The 15,708-nt window shown below is 40.3% G+C and overlaps 1 protein-coding gene across 1 annotated transcript in view; it reads left to right on the plus strand.

Annotated features, from left to right (window-relative positions):
• gnb1l (guanine nucleotide binding protein (G protein), beta polypeptide 1-like) overlaps positions 1-15,708 on the plus strand; it is a 31,929-nt gene extending 16,221 nt beyond the window's left edge. The window contains exons 6-7 of the mRNA XM_088009077.1: positions 5,541-5,756; positions 13,646-15,708. Coding sequence (XP_087865203.1) covers positions 5,541-5,756; positions 13,646-13,924 — 495 coding nt within the window. The 3' untranslated portion in view covers positions 13,925-15,708. The remainder of the gene's footprint in view (positions 1-5,540; positions 5,757-13,645) is intronic.

Raw genomic sequence — 15,708 nt, forward strand, 5'->3', positions numbered from 1 at the left:
TATTGTTCTGTTTCACTTTGTATTATTTTATTCTCTTAAAATAAATGCTGCTGTAGTGCTGGAGATGCAATTCCTGGTAAAAGTCTTCACAATCCAGGAACATTTTTCACATTTTGTAACTTTACAATCATAAACGTGATTAACAGCGTAGTATAAAATTTATATGGTTTTGTTGTTTTTTTACATTGGAATATTATATTAGGAGTAGTAATATGATACTACTGCATAACTGTGCACTAAATGTTGAAGGAAAATGTGTATTTTCCCATGTCATTTTCAAGATAAGTTGGCCCCGATTTCCTTAATTTTGGGAAATCACCAATCGGCCGATAATTATATAAAAAAAAACAATATCCAGCTTAAGGCCTTCAAAAAAGCCTCTTGCTCTGCTGTGGTAGAGGACAGACAGACAGACAGACAGACCCTTTCACCACATCTGTACATCAGTGGTTAACAGTAGTCTCACCTTAGCAATTTTTTTGTTTTTTCAGACAAAAAAATCGTTATCGGCAGGTCAGCATTTCTGAAGATCAGTGATCGGTATGTAAACCATATGTGGTGCAGCATCCATGTACATCAATTACTCTCACCGCTATATACTTTGTTACCTAAAAACCCAGTAAAACTCATTAAAGTCCACAAAATGCAAAAGAACTCCAGGGAATGGATTCAATCTTAAAAATCGAGGTGTATGCTGTTTTATCCCTCCCCATTTGATCGGCTGCGACTCAGGAGAATCGGCTTTGATGGAGCGAACAATCAAAAGTGGCTCCACATGTGGCTTTGAGTGGCGCGAGGACGCCGGGCCCTGGCCGCGGGGACGGTGGTGATGTACGACGTGCGAGGCTTCTGATGTGAGCGCAGGCCGGCTGGGAAAAAGGAAATGTTCCTTTTACAGATATCCATCACTCTGAGCTCATCACCTCGCTGCCTCGTGGCCATCACATGGTGGCGGGAGCTGAACGACGACCACAGGAAACGATTGGTTCCTTATGTGGAAGCAGCTCCCGCCCGAGGCCTGCGCCGCGACATCAACAACTCAGGCTTGTTCATGGGTTAAAGTGAACTACGTTTTCACTTGGACCTAAAAAATACATTTCTGGTTCTCCTTAGATTTAAAAAATAAAAAACACAATTACCTTCATATTAACATATGTTTATTCCATCCAGCATTTGCTTGTGTCACCTTCTGCAGCCAACCTTTTTAATCGCTTTAAATTTTAAAAAATGTTAATGTTTATAAGAACAAAACTCCTTACAACTTATCTTTCATCCATCTATCCCTTTCCTAGGTGATCAAATCTTTAAAATGTGATCATGACTGAGATCTCTTTATTTACCTTATATCATGTTTTATTCAATTTACATCAAGGTTTATATTTACTTTTTTTTTCCTTTGGTTTTATTCGTTTCTACTTTTTAAATCCTGTGAGGTGTAAATAAATAGCCTATAAAAAGTCTGGAGAAGTACGAAATACCGATTATAATGTTAAATGTTACTATTTACTACCTCATATAATTTTTTGGAAATGTTTTTTTACTTTCTTTCAAATTATGAACAATAAAAGAACTCCACTGCACAGACAGAAGATTAGTGCATAAACAAAGAAAACAGTAGTTGGCTACAGTAAGTAAATGAAACAGAAATTATTTAGTGAGAAACCGATACGTTTATAAGCTGTTGTGTGGTCAAATTTCACCTTTACATAAAGACATTTCAGATGTTTTCTCCTTTTAAGGTGGATGTTGCTCTATAATCTGTACTTCATAAGCAGATAGACAAATTCACACATTTATTCAGTGTGCAAAAACATGCCAGGGTGACAGTAAAGGCTAAGCTCCGCTAAAGTTTTATGGAAAGCTCTGTGGCACAAAATATACTGTTTGTTTATTCAGTTAACTGAAGGATTGTTTTCTCAGAGCCATTAAACAGGGCTAAATGAGAAGGACAAAATAATTAAAAGAAGTTCATTTATCAGGGATTCCTTCCCTGCTAAAATGACTCAAATAGAACCAGAACCAGAGGAGAGAACAGCATCTTTCTCTAGCAGTGTGTGTGTGTGTGTGTGTGTGTGTGTGTGTGTGTGTGTGTGTGTGTGTGTGTGCGTGTGCGTGTAACAATATTAGAGTAATCAGAGGCTTTGAGAGGAATTCAGATCCTCAAATACATGATTTAGAAATCTCACAGAGATTAGCTCCTTAAAAACATTTTTAAAAAATACTTTTTTTTTTTGGGAACGATTCATTAAAACAGTTCTTGAACAGATCTTTAAGATCCAGCTCCCTTCAAACAGCTGTGAATCGCATCACGGAGCAGCCTGAATTTACAACAGTAACCAGCCATGACTGGTTTAAAAATGCTCAAAATCCAAATAATTAAAAGGGAAGAAAATGTAATTAGATACATTACTTTAAGTGACTTTAATAGTTAGTAGTTGCTAACTTGATAACTACTAAATGTAAACGTTTTTAAAGTGTCCTACCCAGCACTGGCAGAGACATCATTTGCAGAGAAGCTATGAAAGATCGAAATGATCTCGTCGTAAGAAGATATAAGTCAACGGAAGAGAGAAAACAAACTTCCACAGCTTTATTTAGTGCAGTCAAGATGATCTTTAGTAATTGAACCAAATACATAAAAAACTCTAAACAGCAACATTAGAAGAACTGGATGTTCTTTCAAAAATAATGAAAAAAATAAATAAATAAATGGAGGCTGGTCAATCCAATAGCCCAACATCAACCCCTGAAAGAGCTGCAGGAATTTCTGTCAGACGGTGGATGTGTTCTGCATGTGTCGGTAATATCCCGTGTTCTCCATATCTCTGGTGTAACAGAATCTTTCGCTTCCAAAGAAAATATCTAAGCCTGACTAAGATCTTCTAAAAGTAATGTTATGATCTGAAGAAACCAGACTTAAACTTTTGTGCCTCAATTCTGAAAGACATGTTTGGCACAACCGACACTGGCCATCACCAAAGACACGTCACACCAAGAGGGAAACATGGAAACATGGATAAAGTGGTGATCAGTCCCGTACACTGGCCTATTTTTTTTATCCCAGAACGTTGAGGTGTCTGATTAAAAGCTGAACAAGAAGATTAGTTTTATGTCTTAGCATCACTTTGAGTGACAGGATATGTCAAAACAACACTCAAAGCATTAATTAAGCCAAAACTTTACAAAATACGTAGACGCTTTGGACTTAAGATAAAAACATGGCACAGCTTTAGCTTCGCCCCGCTCAAATTCAATGACGTTACGCTGTCATTGCAGTTTATGAAGTGAAATGAAATGAACTGTTGTATTTGTTCATTTGCATTTGGTAATATACAATTAAAAAGACTTAAGTAGTCAAATGAAAAATCTGTAGAATGTGCTAATTTTTCTTCTCCGATTAACCGTCAGAGCAACTAACGATTATAATACTTCAAACATTCCCACTGAGTTGACAGTTCAGACATTTCTTTTTAATGTAAAAGAAACCAGCAGTTTCTTACTCTTGTTGTAAGAGTTGTAATCTAATTTCATTTTAACCAGTGAAACCTTGGGTAAAATCTGCACCTCTTCGGTTTCCCCGGCACGCTGCCGTCCTCTGGTCCGTCTTCTCTTCTTCTTTGCAGCTGTTCTCCTGTGATGAATCTCCACCCAGTGCCCCAGCCCCACTCCAGCAGAGAGAGCCCTCTTGTAGAAAGGCCTGTGGAGGATATAATGAATTAGGTGTCTACCCAGGGTTCCCCGACCTCCGACCCATGACATCATCAATCAAGGAGGTCCTTCGCTTAAGTGAAACGCTGGGCCCCCATTCTGGATCGCTTGGCCCGGTCCCTGCCGGCAAGCAGGGGACGGGGGGCCACTGATTTTCACTTGTTTTTATTTGTTTTCATAATCCCTCCGTGTTCGTCCTCCGCTGATGTGTTTGGAAGGAGTACACGACTCTGTCTATAATTTGTTTCAAGCTGGAAGAGGAGAAATATGGAGCGTTAACAGAGGAGAGGACTTGAACATGGATGAAAAATGGCTGACGTGGTCTCCGTGCACATATGGAAAAAATTTTTTTCCCTCCTGGCTTCTGCGTGGTACTGGGATTTTTTTTTTTCTTCTTCTTCTTCTTAAGGCCTGGTGTTATTTTAAAAGCAAAAGGTAGAGCCAGTGCAGCGCCGAGTATCTGAGTTTATTCCTCGATCATCTGAAGTCCTGATCTAGCGCTGACCTTTCATAAGGCTCGACAAAGTTCAAGGCTTTGTCCAGACAGTTGCCCGACCAGGTGTGTGTTTGCTGTGGTGTGTTCAAACTTAACATAAGAAATTGTGTTTTTATTTTATTTTCTGTTTATTCATAAGAAACTGGGACCTCAAGAAAAAGACGATGGTGTTACAATGAATCCTAAACCTCTTTTCACTCTTTCTGTTTCAGTCTTTTCCTCCCAGTGTCAGTTGAATTACTCTTTACTTTATTATTTACTTATATTAGATAACATCTCAACTCTACCATGTGCTTATAACTGCACAAGATATACCCTTTTAATAGAAATACATGATGTGCTTCATGCTTGTTCTCCTGTAGGTCATATACTGTCCAGGGAATAAGGGGTGGGCATTTATCGTATCGTTTATTATTTATCGTGATAAATTCCTTATCGTGATTTTGATTTAACATTGTCATGATGAATTCCAAATAACTATGTTTTTAAAAAAGCTGAAGCTGTCCACATGATCAAGGTTGTTGTTTTTCCTATTTTCCTCCCCACAAAGGTGTGTGAATAGATTTGAAAATATCTTTAAATGTTCTTATAATGCATTTCAGTGATACAAAATGTACTTCTAACTGGTGTTACAAGTAGGGATGTTTTTCAAGAGCAGCTTTTGTGAGACTCTGATTACTCTAATGAAGCCATGAAGTCGCAAAATGTTATGATAAAACTTTAACTCCATATCGCTCACTGCTACAGGGAGTATTAAAAGGCGCCCATGTCTTTTAAATATTTTTGACATTATGCCACAGACAAGCACAAAATTGCCCATTTTTTTGTAATTAAAATCTGAAATGTGTGGCATGAGACCAATCTTTCGCTGTAGTCATAGCTGTAAGTTTTTTGGGATTCAATTTAAAAAAAGAAACATTATTTTACAACCTTAAGACATAAAATCCCCCTCCCCCCCAAAAAAAACAAAAAAACATCCAAATTTGAAGGTCTACCATGTCAAAATCTTAGTCCGACTAGGGCAGATTAAAATACTAATTGCATTTTGTGCATTGATAGACGACAAAAAGTGTCAAATGATGGATAGAATGATACTGTTGTGCTGCAGAGAGCAGCTGGCTGACGAATGGAGGCCACAACGTCTCTGAGTGTCAGCCGGAGCTTCCAGACTGATAACCTCTGCTCCTCTCATCTCCCAGCACTACACTAGTTCTTTTTTTCTTTTTTTATGGCTTTCTAAACCCCCGTTCTCATCTCACGTCTTAACTTGCGTCGCTCTCCCTCCGTTCCTGCTGTCCCTCCTCCCTCTCTCCCGTCTTCCTCCCCTCTCTTGCAGCCTGACTCGGGTCTCGGACCGCTCCTGTTCGCTGGATACGAGGACGGTTCCCTGTTGCTGTGGGACGTAACCCAGAGGTCCGAGCTGAGCCGTGTCAAAGCCCACCCCGAGCCCGTCATGTGCCTGACCTTTAACCCCAGCAGTCTGAGGGGCGTATCGGGCTCCTGCGAGAAGCAGCTCTCTTCATGGATGCTGGACGGCCAGAACCACATACAGGTTAGGAGGCTCGGGGCTTATCCGGCTGATCTGGTCGTGTTTGTTGTTTAGGCTGCAGCTCTGGAGATCCTGAAGATGTGTTGCTACTTTCTGACTTATCCAATCCCTTTATTCATCATTTTTGACCGTTTACAGTTAGCAGTTACCATCTATACATTTATTTTTATTCCCTTCATCAGTTTCTGAGCCTTCAGCTTCTCGTCTTTAATCATAGATATCCTTGTTTATTCACAGTATAGCATCAGCGTCTCAGTATCAACTTTATGCATTACTTACAGCTAGCTAAATTATTTTTTAATATTATGAATTAGAGAAGCACAAAGAAACCATCAAGTAGCGGGACATTTTCCACTTCTCACCTCCAACTGTAAACAATGACTGACAAGCAGGAACAATTTTGTTGTACCAACAAAAGCTCTCCTCAGTGTGGAAGTTATTACTGTGGGAAGAAGACCTTTGTGTTAGCTACTTTCAGTTTTAGTGAGTTCCTTAAAAAATTAATCCAAGGACGTAAGCAGATGTAAGGACATTGAAACTGTATTTTGCTGCAATAGAGCAACACTTCCAACAGATCACAGTGGGTTTGTTTTATTCAACTGAGCTTTCAAACTCCGAGTCAGGTGACATTTTTGAAGTGGAAATGTTTGGAGGAAGGTCAGAATATTAAGCTTGCTGCAGTAATACTAACCATGCTAGGAAGTAAAACAAAACAAATAAACTGAAGTCCATAAAGGGTTTGTCCTTGTTTTAATATATTAGCATGGGTGAGCATACTTTCGCTAGTGCGCTAATAGTGGAACTTATTTTTCGTTTAACACTTTTGCTTCCTTGGAACCGTTTCTGTGCTTAGTTTCCCCTAATTGAACTTTTCTGGATGAATTATAAAGCACTAAATTACTTTGCTGGTTTGTCAACTTTCAGTTGAATAAAGATTAACATCTGTTTGGACAATTAAGAACTTTTCAAGTGGACATTTATATTCATGCTCTTATTTTGAAAAGAGTGAAGACTTTTTACTTTTTTCCTCTCCTCACATTCTGTCTTCCTCTCTTTCTCTATTTTTTCTCCTCATAACTTTATTTCAAACAAGAAATGTACAAGAACAAAATAAAACTCAGTAAAGAAAACAATATAAACATAAACAAAATATCCAAGGACATTGTGGAACATGTCAATTATAATCTCAAAATGAAGTTGGTGACTGATGATTATAGTCTTTCAAGGGGAGATATTTTAATTAAAGTTAGCTCTTTAGCATTAGCAACTTTAAATACCAGGTTGGTGTAGCGGTTTAGCGTTAGCAGAACTAATATTTGTTTTTAGAGCTTTAATGTAACTAACTTTTAGTTAGTGGTGCCAACCACTAAAGATGAGTTAAATCCTGTTTAACCACAACTTGTTCTCTCACACACGACATGACATCACTGCTCCTAATATGAATAATCAATGACCGCTCAGACTTCACTACCTGCTAACTGATTGTTGTGCCCAGTGGTCATCTAAATCCCATGGAGTGGAATAAATGAATAAATGGCGCCAGAGGAGAGGAGAGTGTTGGCTTTCGCCCGACTTGCTTGGAAAACATTAGGGCCCAAAGAGGAAGAGGCTCAGCAGGACTCCAGGGGCCATAAATCAGCTGCTGGTTACACAGTGTTGGCAGGACTAGGGGCCAAGGGCCAGACTGAGGCTGTCACTCTAGACTCAAACCACCCACAGACACTCTGAGACAGAGTCTCACAATAGGCCTTGTTAATATGTTCAAAAATAGCAGTTGTTGTTCTGAGGAATCTCTTTGTGCAGCGAATAAAATCGGAAATTTTAACTGATATTTTAAGAGTAATATAGGAGGAAATTGTTCGTACGTTCACTTGGATGCTGCAGACGTCGCAGCATCTCACACTGACGTGTGTTTTTGTGAGAGTCCCAAATTCGCATTCCCCCGCCCCTTCCACACTCACTCAAAGAGATCACATCAGCTTTCGTGCCATAATTCATTGTACATAACAGCTCCTGCTTCAGAGACTTTCTGCCTCATTTGGAAGCTGTATTTTCTCTTGATTTCATGAGCAAATAGGAATGCTCCTATTTTTCAGTCAAACCTCATGAATCAACGCCAAGGGGAACCTACGGCTGATATAGTGGGCTCCTGCTCCAGCGAAGGGGTATTATTCTTTCCAGGGCTTTTTACAAATGAACGCTCGAATTAGAAATATTTGCAGAGCTCCCATTTTCTCACCCCGAATGTGTGTCTAGACAAACACGGCACAGGATTTCAGTCGGTATGCCATAAACAGGAGGCGAGCAGTTATTGGGGTTTATTTTGCTGAAGCAACAAAATATTGATTCAGCATGTAATCCAGGATGAAGATGACAAGGGGGGGGGGAAGCACAAGGGAAGAGGGGAAGGATTCAGTTGGGGCTTTTAAATTACTCCGAAGTGCAGCTCAGTGTGACGTCCAGACAGCTATCCTCAGCGCTTCCCACAGACGTATTTTCTGTGTGGCCGGGGTGGAGGTCCTGCCGGGTGGCAGGTCCGGGCCACGGCTTCTGACGGACGACCTGCGAGAGGTAATAAAAATATCAAAACCTTGGAGGCCCCTAAGCCAAACAAAAAACACATCTGCAGTAAGGGGAACAGTAGTTCACGGTGGGAGGCTGCAATAAAAACCGGGGAGACTGCAAGTGCCACAGCATCTCACTTCCCACAAATTACCCCGGCAATAAAGCCCAAACAGAGTGCAGTGGAGCTGGCTGGGCGAGGCAGATGGATGGTTTTAGTGAAATCCAGGAGGGAACTGAATTTGACACAAAACAGCGCAGTTATGATTTAATGACACTGGAAGTCTATGAAGTGAGCTTATCTGGGCCAGATAAAGACAGATGGGCACAGGACTGGAGGTTAATGTGTTGCACATGGCTCCCAGAGGCCTTTATCTGCCGTGTGACCCTGCTGGCCTCAGATTGTTTCGTGGTAACAAAGCATCATCTTCAGCCCTGTTTCCCTTCTACTGGGCATTTTTAGGATTGTGAGGCAATTTGGGTGTTGGGGGGGGGGGGGTTTACTGGCCGTTAAATTACATAATATAAATACATGGATTTAACTCCTTGTTAAACCCACAAAATGCATAATTTGAATATAATTTGAGTTCATTAATACTTTAGAAGCAAATAAATGTTTGCTTTATTTTATTTTATTTTTATGTTTTTACAAAGTCACACATTGGCACCACCACTCGAGTCCTGTAGAATGCAATAAATCAGCAGCATTTTGCACAGAGTGCAACTGGCCAAGAGTAGATTTGTTTAGATTTGTAAATGCATTCCAATAATTCAGATGAGATGAAATAAAAGCATGAATTAAGATTTCCATTCCAGGAACGGAGATTGAAACAAGACACAGTTTTCAACTTTCTCCCACGGTTTCATACAGTAGCTTTACCTTAAACACCAAGAGGCCCAAGGACCACCGTTACCTTTTAATTATAAAAGATAATTAATTATTTTTATTGTTATTATTAAATGAAGAAAACCGTCTCACAGAGCAGCCTTCCAACTGTGTCTTCCTCACTCAGCTCCTTCAGACTAGTCAGCAGCAATTAGCAAACACCTGGTGGAACTGCACATCAGCTGAGCTCATTAAAGGAGCTACGTCTCAGTTGTTAAAGGGTTAATAGAGGAGCCGTGCTGTGATGAATTCCTAAATGTGGAGCTTCAGAAAGAACAGGAGTTCCTTAAAGAGACAGATGCCTTGTTTTATCTACTAATCTTAACAAAAGATGGCAACAAATTGTCCCACTTCAATGCCTGGACAAGTGCAATCATGAGTTTGTTCAGGAGAGAGAGAAAGAAAAATGCAGGCTGTGGCCTGTAAAAGGCAATAGGAAGACTTCCAGAGTAAGTCGGTCGTGTCTGACAGCTAGCTCTAACTGATGACTGTTCTTCACAGGAAGTCCTGCTCCTCATCTTTTAATGGGACTGTAACAATATGCCCACCCAGTGGTCACCTGTACGGTTTCTCTGTCAAAATAGAATGGTTGTCCTGATGTTCTCATCCTCACAGGGCCTATCCCACTTCTGCTAATGCAGCTTTCATAAAAATAAAAAAAACAATATATTAATTGTTTTCCCTCTCCCAATACTTCCTCTTCTCTCCTCCGGTCACCTGTTTCACAAATTCATATCACGTCAGCCAGAGTCAACCGACAGGGCGACAAAAGGCTGTAATCTCCCCTCCGCCGAGTGTGATTCAGGGACAGGGCGTGTCGGGAATACCTGCGAAAAAGCTTCCCGGCCGCTAGGCGCGAGTGAGGGAGCGATGACGGGACGTTTCAGTGGATCTGCGTTAACAGCAAGACGTGTGCCAAGACGAGGAAGAGAAGTGGAGCAGAGCGCGATTGAAACCTGCCACCCTTTCTTCAGTGTGTGCCGAGTCCAATGAAATGGGACAAAAGAGGATGGTGAAGTGTGAGTTCGTGTCAGGACACTTGTAGACCCACAGCGAGTGTTGTGGATCCAGCTGTTACGTTAAAGTGATCTCTGGGAAAATGGACAGTTAAACCTGCAACATTCATGTGTGTGTGTGTGTGTTTGCGTCCTGTGACACACGCAGTACAAAGTACGAAGTAAGATGTTCGTTTGTCCCTGTTACAGCCACTCGGCCCAACAGAGTCAGGCCTGGTTGTTAGTCAACTCCACGTTTTCAATACTCAAATTTAATCCCTAAGGTAAAAAAATAAGACAGTCAAATTATCTCAGCAAAAAGTTATACAGAGTCTAAGCTTGTCTGTTAAATGTTTAAGTAAAAAGATGGATATCCAAGGAGCTAATAGTAGGCATAAGATGATAAAAATAATAACAAAAAAAATTGGTTGATAACTAGATTTGACTTTTCCTGCTCTGTGCTTTTATTTAGAAATCTTAAATGTCAACTGAAAATTTTTAAACAGTCTCAAAATAAGTTTAGACACTAAACTTGTGCAGCCTTCTGTGTCTCAGGTCCAGTTGTGTTAAACTTCCTAATTATTGCTCTTCTAGGCTTAAATAAGTTTCTATAATCCTTTTGCCTATTCATCTTCTAAGTGAAATATAAAATGTAAAAATATAAAAAATAAATCTTTATTTTAAAGAAATTGCAAGAATTTTTTTTTCACTCACTGAAAAATGTCAAATGAAAGTTTGGGGTTTTCCTACATCTGTCAGATGTGGGATTATGCTGCTGCAGTAGAACTTATTTTTTCCAAATGTGAAGGGTATGCATAATATGTTGAGTCTTATTCTAAGAGCATAATTATACTGGCTGGTATACAATGTGAAAAAAAAAGTTTGATGTTGGATTGATGTTAGTTTTTCTAATGCTTTTATACAGCAAGCTTATAATAACCCACATTTTTCCTTTTCTGTTTAGTTTTTTTGTTTTACTAAGTTCATTTTGTAGAGCATTTAATTTAATTTATTTAGTAACTTAATCTTTTAGATGCTTGTTTCCCCCTCGTGTGTTTAGTCCAGGGACCGTTGCCACAAGAAATCCCCCAATAAACAGCGACGCAGCAGCCGGGGGGGACTGCATTCGCCGCTGCACACGGGCATCTTTCATTTTAAATAATGACACAGGACGACCTTTCTTCCGAGTAGCAGTTTTCCTCTCCGCTCTCTCTCTCTCTCTTGGATAGAAAGTAAAAACAATTAACGAGGCGGCCTCGCTGACTGACCATTACTGCAATCATTAGCCATTTACCGCCTGCAGTTGACCCTTAAATGAAACAAATGCCTTTTCCTGACACAAACTATGGGAAGCAAAACAAACAAAAACAGACACTTAAACCCATCATTATCAGGCCTCTAATGCAGACCAGATGTGGAGAGGTAGGGGCATACCACATACCTGAGGTAATAACAAAGCTCAGAACAATCTCTAACTCCCCTGCTTTTCTCTGGATCTGTTTACCCGTCTTGTTCTGTCTGAATGGGCACACACTAGTTTTCATTACAAATGTGTGCAAAACTTTGTTGATATTTTGCTTAGGACACAATTTTACAAATTGCGGTGTTTCCGTCGAATGAGAAACGCTACTAAATTCACACAATATGCTCGTTCACAATAAGTCATTGAAAAAGATGCTGTGCCAAACATCCTCCTACCACTTCCTGTTGTCTTCTTCGTCTTTTCCGTCAGTAGTGGCAGCTGGTTGTTGATCACATGACTCTAAGTACCATACTTCTCTCAGGATCTGGTTTTCTGCCTATATGATCACGCACTTGTTTTCATTACAAACATGTGCAGAACTTTTTTGATATTCCGCTAATGTAAAAAAAAAACCATCATTTCTCAGATTGCGGTGTCAACATCAGTTAAGAGACAATTATAATAAGCAAATATGTTTGTTCACAAGGTAAGTCATTAAAAAACATTCCACACCATCATCTTTCTACCACTTCCTGTCGCCTTCTTCATCTTTTCATCTGGTTGAGGCATAAAAAGTGACTCCTTTTCAGTTTTGCTAAAGACACTAATTTTGATGAGGCCAAAAATCCACTTCATGCTAGTGCAAAAAAGTTATCCAAAAACTTTTTTTTCTTTTAAATTGAAATGTTTCTGTTAAAGATTATTTTTTTCGTATTTCCAATTTGCGCAATTTTACAGTCAATGGAAACACAGCTACTGTTTTACGCTGCTGATACCAACAGGGAAGGGTTCATTACCAAAAACAAAATAGGAAAAATGGCACCACTAACTGTTTTGAACTTCTTTCTTTTTTTCTTTTTACTATGATCAATGACATTCCTCTCTCTGTTCTCTCTCTCTCTCCCTCTCACATTCCTCTTGATTCACATCTTGTACCTGGCTTATATCTCCCACATGCAGCTTGCGGACGGGTTCCTGCCCAGAACGGGAGCGTGCATGCAGATACATTCTCCCAACATCTCCTCCCATCCAAGGCCCATTAGTCTCCCCAGACGCAACTTATGAAGTCAATTTTACGCTGTCCAGTTTGATTTCTGCTCCCACATCCAGATGTTCGCAGCCCATGTAGCGATCCGGCAGATATCCCCGCGCTGCAGAAGGAGCACGTTCTCTCTGCAGGAATGCCCCGCCACAGCAGGCCCTCCAGATACCGATCCGAGTCATTCGTTATATTATGTCAGAAAGTTGCCCTTTTAGAGAGATTGATACAGTCCTTGGGACAGTAGATCACAGGGAGATGGCGCGGGAGACGAGGGGGGGCTGTGGCTAATCTTTAGCAGGCAGAAGCTACACCAGCGTATTCATCAGCAGTCTTCACCTGCTGACCAGAACGTAATTCATCAGAGACGCTTGAAGCAGCTGAGTTTCTGCAAATGAGTTTTTCAGCGAGAGCTCTTCTACAATTTTTTTCCTTTTCTTTTCGCAGTGACACAGGTAACTCGGTTTCCCCACCCCCAGTTCCCTCCTGCGCCCCAACCCAGCGGCGCTAACTCCAAAGCAAATAATGGGACTCTGAGAGATTTCCTCGGGGCTCTCGCGCCGTAATGTTTTATGGCCGATGATTGAGTCCTGGGAGTTTACGGCCAGGTTCAACAGACCTCCAGCCCTCGCGCCTGGACCTCCGTCATCGTATCAGCTGATAGCATCTCAGTGTGTGTGTTTTCATTGGCCACGCTTTCCCTGGAGCGAAGTGACTTAGTGATTTATTGACCTAATTTTTATTTTACTAATGTGTGTTTTCTGTTTACTTTTGCTTTTCGTCCTCGAATTCTCGGTTTGTTTGGTTTTATTCTCATCAGACGGTCTCCTCAAAGAAACTACTTGTTAATGTACTCTTCAAACACACAAAGGTGCTGCAAATGCAAATATTTCTCATTCTATTCAAGCAAACTGTTTGCTGAAGGCCTTTGTCTCTGTGGTTTTGCAGCTGCAGGACTACGTGACACTGGTCAATCCCGGCGTTTCTCAGCTCTGCGTCAGGGGCGACGGGCGGCTGCTGGCATCCGCGGGCTGGGACCACCGAGTGCGAGTGTTCGGCTGGAAGAAGCTGCGGCCGCTGGCGGTCCTTCAGTACCACACGGACATGGTGCTCAGCGTGGCCTTCTCTGATCACCAGGAACCCAGGCAAAGACTGCTGGCTGCTGGGTCCAAGGACCAGCGCGTCAGCCTGTGGTCCATTTACAACCAGAATGCCGAGACATGCTGACTCTCTGAGCTCTCCGGGTTTCAGTCTGCAGACTGAAATCAAAATATCCTCTGCTCTGTTTTATAGTGACCTGCTTTGACTCTTGGTGTGGACCGGTGTCAGTTTCTCTCAGCTTGAGAACGCTGAGGAACAAAAAAACAGAACGTAGTTTGCTTTTCTGTTTTAAAATGAGAAAAGCAACAATTATTCCTACTTCTGCTCAAATATATTGTTTTAAAAAAGCTACAAAAAGAGTTGCATTCATTTTGATAGCCTTACCTGGATATTTTGAGTTAATCCCTCCTAAATTTAGTTATTGATATTACTGGGTTAATTAGCAGGGCTATCTGCTGCTGCACCTAACCTGCAGCCAACTGCTTGACAGACAAGCTGCTTGTAGCTTGCTAGCTGTAATTTTACATGTAGCTTCACCTTAATAACAAGACATAAGTGGGATTCCTTTAATTTCCATAATCCTGTTTTTTTAACCAGGATTATGGAAAATGTTTTTACGCTTCTTTCAGCTTTAACAGCGGAGACGAGGCGTTAACAGATGGTGTCATTCAAAACTTAATGTTGCTCCCTCCTGTTTCCTGCTATCTCATTAAAAGGTGTTTAAATTACAGCTGCACCTATGAGTGGTCCATGAGATTGGAGTTGTGTAATTCAGTAATTACTTGTTCAAATACTGTTACATTTTTTGTGCATTTTTTCTGTTGAGTAAATACATTAATAGTATAGGCGACAATCATTTTTTTGATCCATAGATTCAATTTTGAGAAGAAAAATCATAATTTAATGCATGAATATCATAATCTCTATTAATTGTTTCATGTACTTTTCTTTATCAAAACACCTGCAAATTTTTTTTATCTTTTCTGAATTACATTGAAATTGATAAAAATTCAAATTGACCAGTCAGATCCCTAACAATACCAGATACTGGTGTTGGTCTAGAAAAGACTAATTGTTATATCCCATTAACTTTTTTTAACTTCTTAAAACTTTTATACTTTGATACCAGTAACCGGCCCATGCCCGCTTACACGACACAGAGCTACGTTCAAAAGTTTACATTAGCATTTTTTTACATTAGAATTTTAAATGTTTTTTCTATGTTAATCTTTACTATGATTTTGTAAAGGGAAAAAGCGTGCTTTTCCAATTTTCCATACAAGATGAAAAAAAGTATGTCAGTCTAAAATCACAAAATGATCAAACAAGAAATAAAGAACAGTTTGTAACACTGGTGTAATATTCATACCAAAGTGCAGATTAAAGAACTTAAACCAGCCTTTTATTTTTTATCCATTTCCTTTTTCTGAACACTTTCAGTTCAAAGAGCTGCTTTTTCTGTTGCATCTTAGTGCGTTTTGATAACTCAAAGGTTTAATTCACCAGCTCCTCAGCCTCCTATTTGCTGAAGCCTAACTCGGTGCTGTGCAGCTATGTGATTGTGTTGACTTATCAGATGGAAGCTTTGCTCCAGTGGACATGAGTTTGAGGTGTATGGCGCACCTGAGCAGCTTTGTAATCCTGTGTTGTTATTCTTCCAGCTTCCAGCCTGACCTGGGCTGTATTAGTCAAACAAAGCTCACCAGAGGGAGGGCTGCTTTACTGGGTGTCTCAGTTATCAGTTCAGAGCGATCTACTTGTTAAATCTACTTTTGTTGCGAGGCGCAGATAAAGGTAACGCGACTAAGTGTAATGGATCTACCAGACTGAGGGGTTTTTATGCAAGTTGGCCAACTGTGGATGTCTTTTCTGGAGTAAATAAATGAACAAGGTCCAAAGGACACAATAAA

The sequence above is a fragment of the Poecilia mexicana genome, unplaced genomic scaffold (assembly GCF_051168715.1).
Source record: "Poecilia mexicana isolate PSO_F unplaced genomic scaffold, ASM5116871v1 scaffold_9, whole genome shotgun sequence".
Classification (NCBI taxonomy): Eukaryota; Metazoa; Chordata; class Actinopteri; order Cyprinodontiformes; family Poeciliidae; genus Poecilia; species Poecilia mexicana.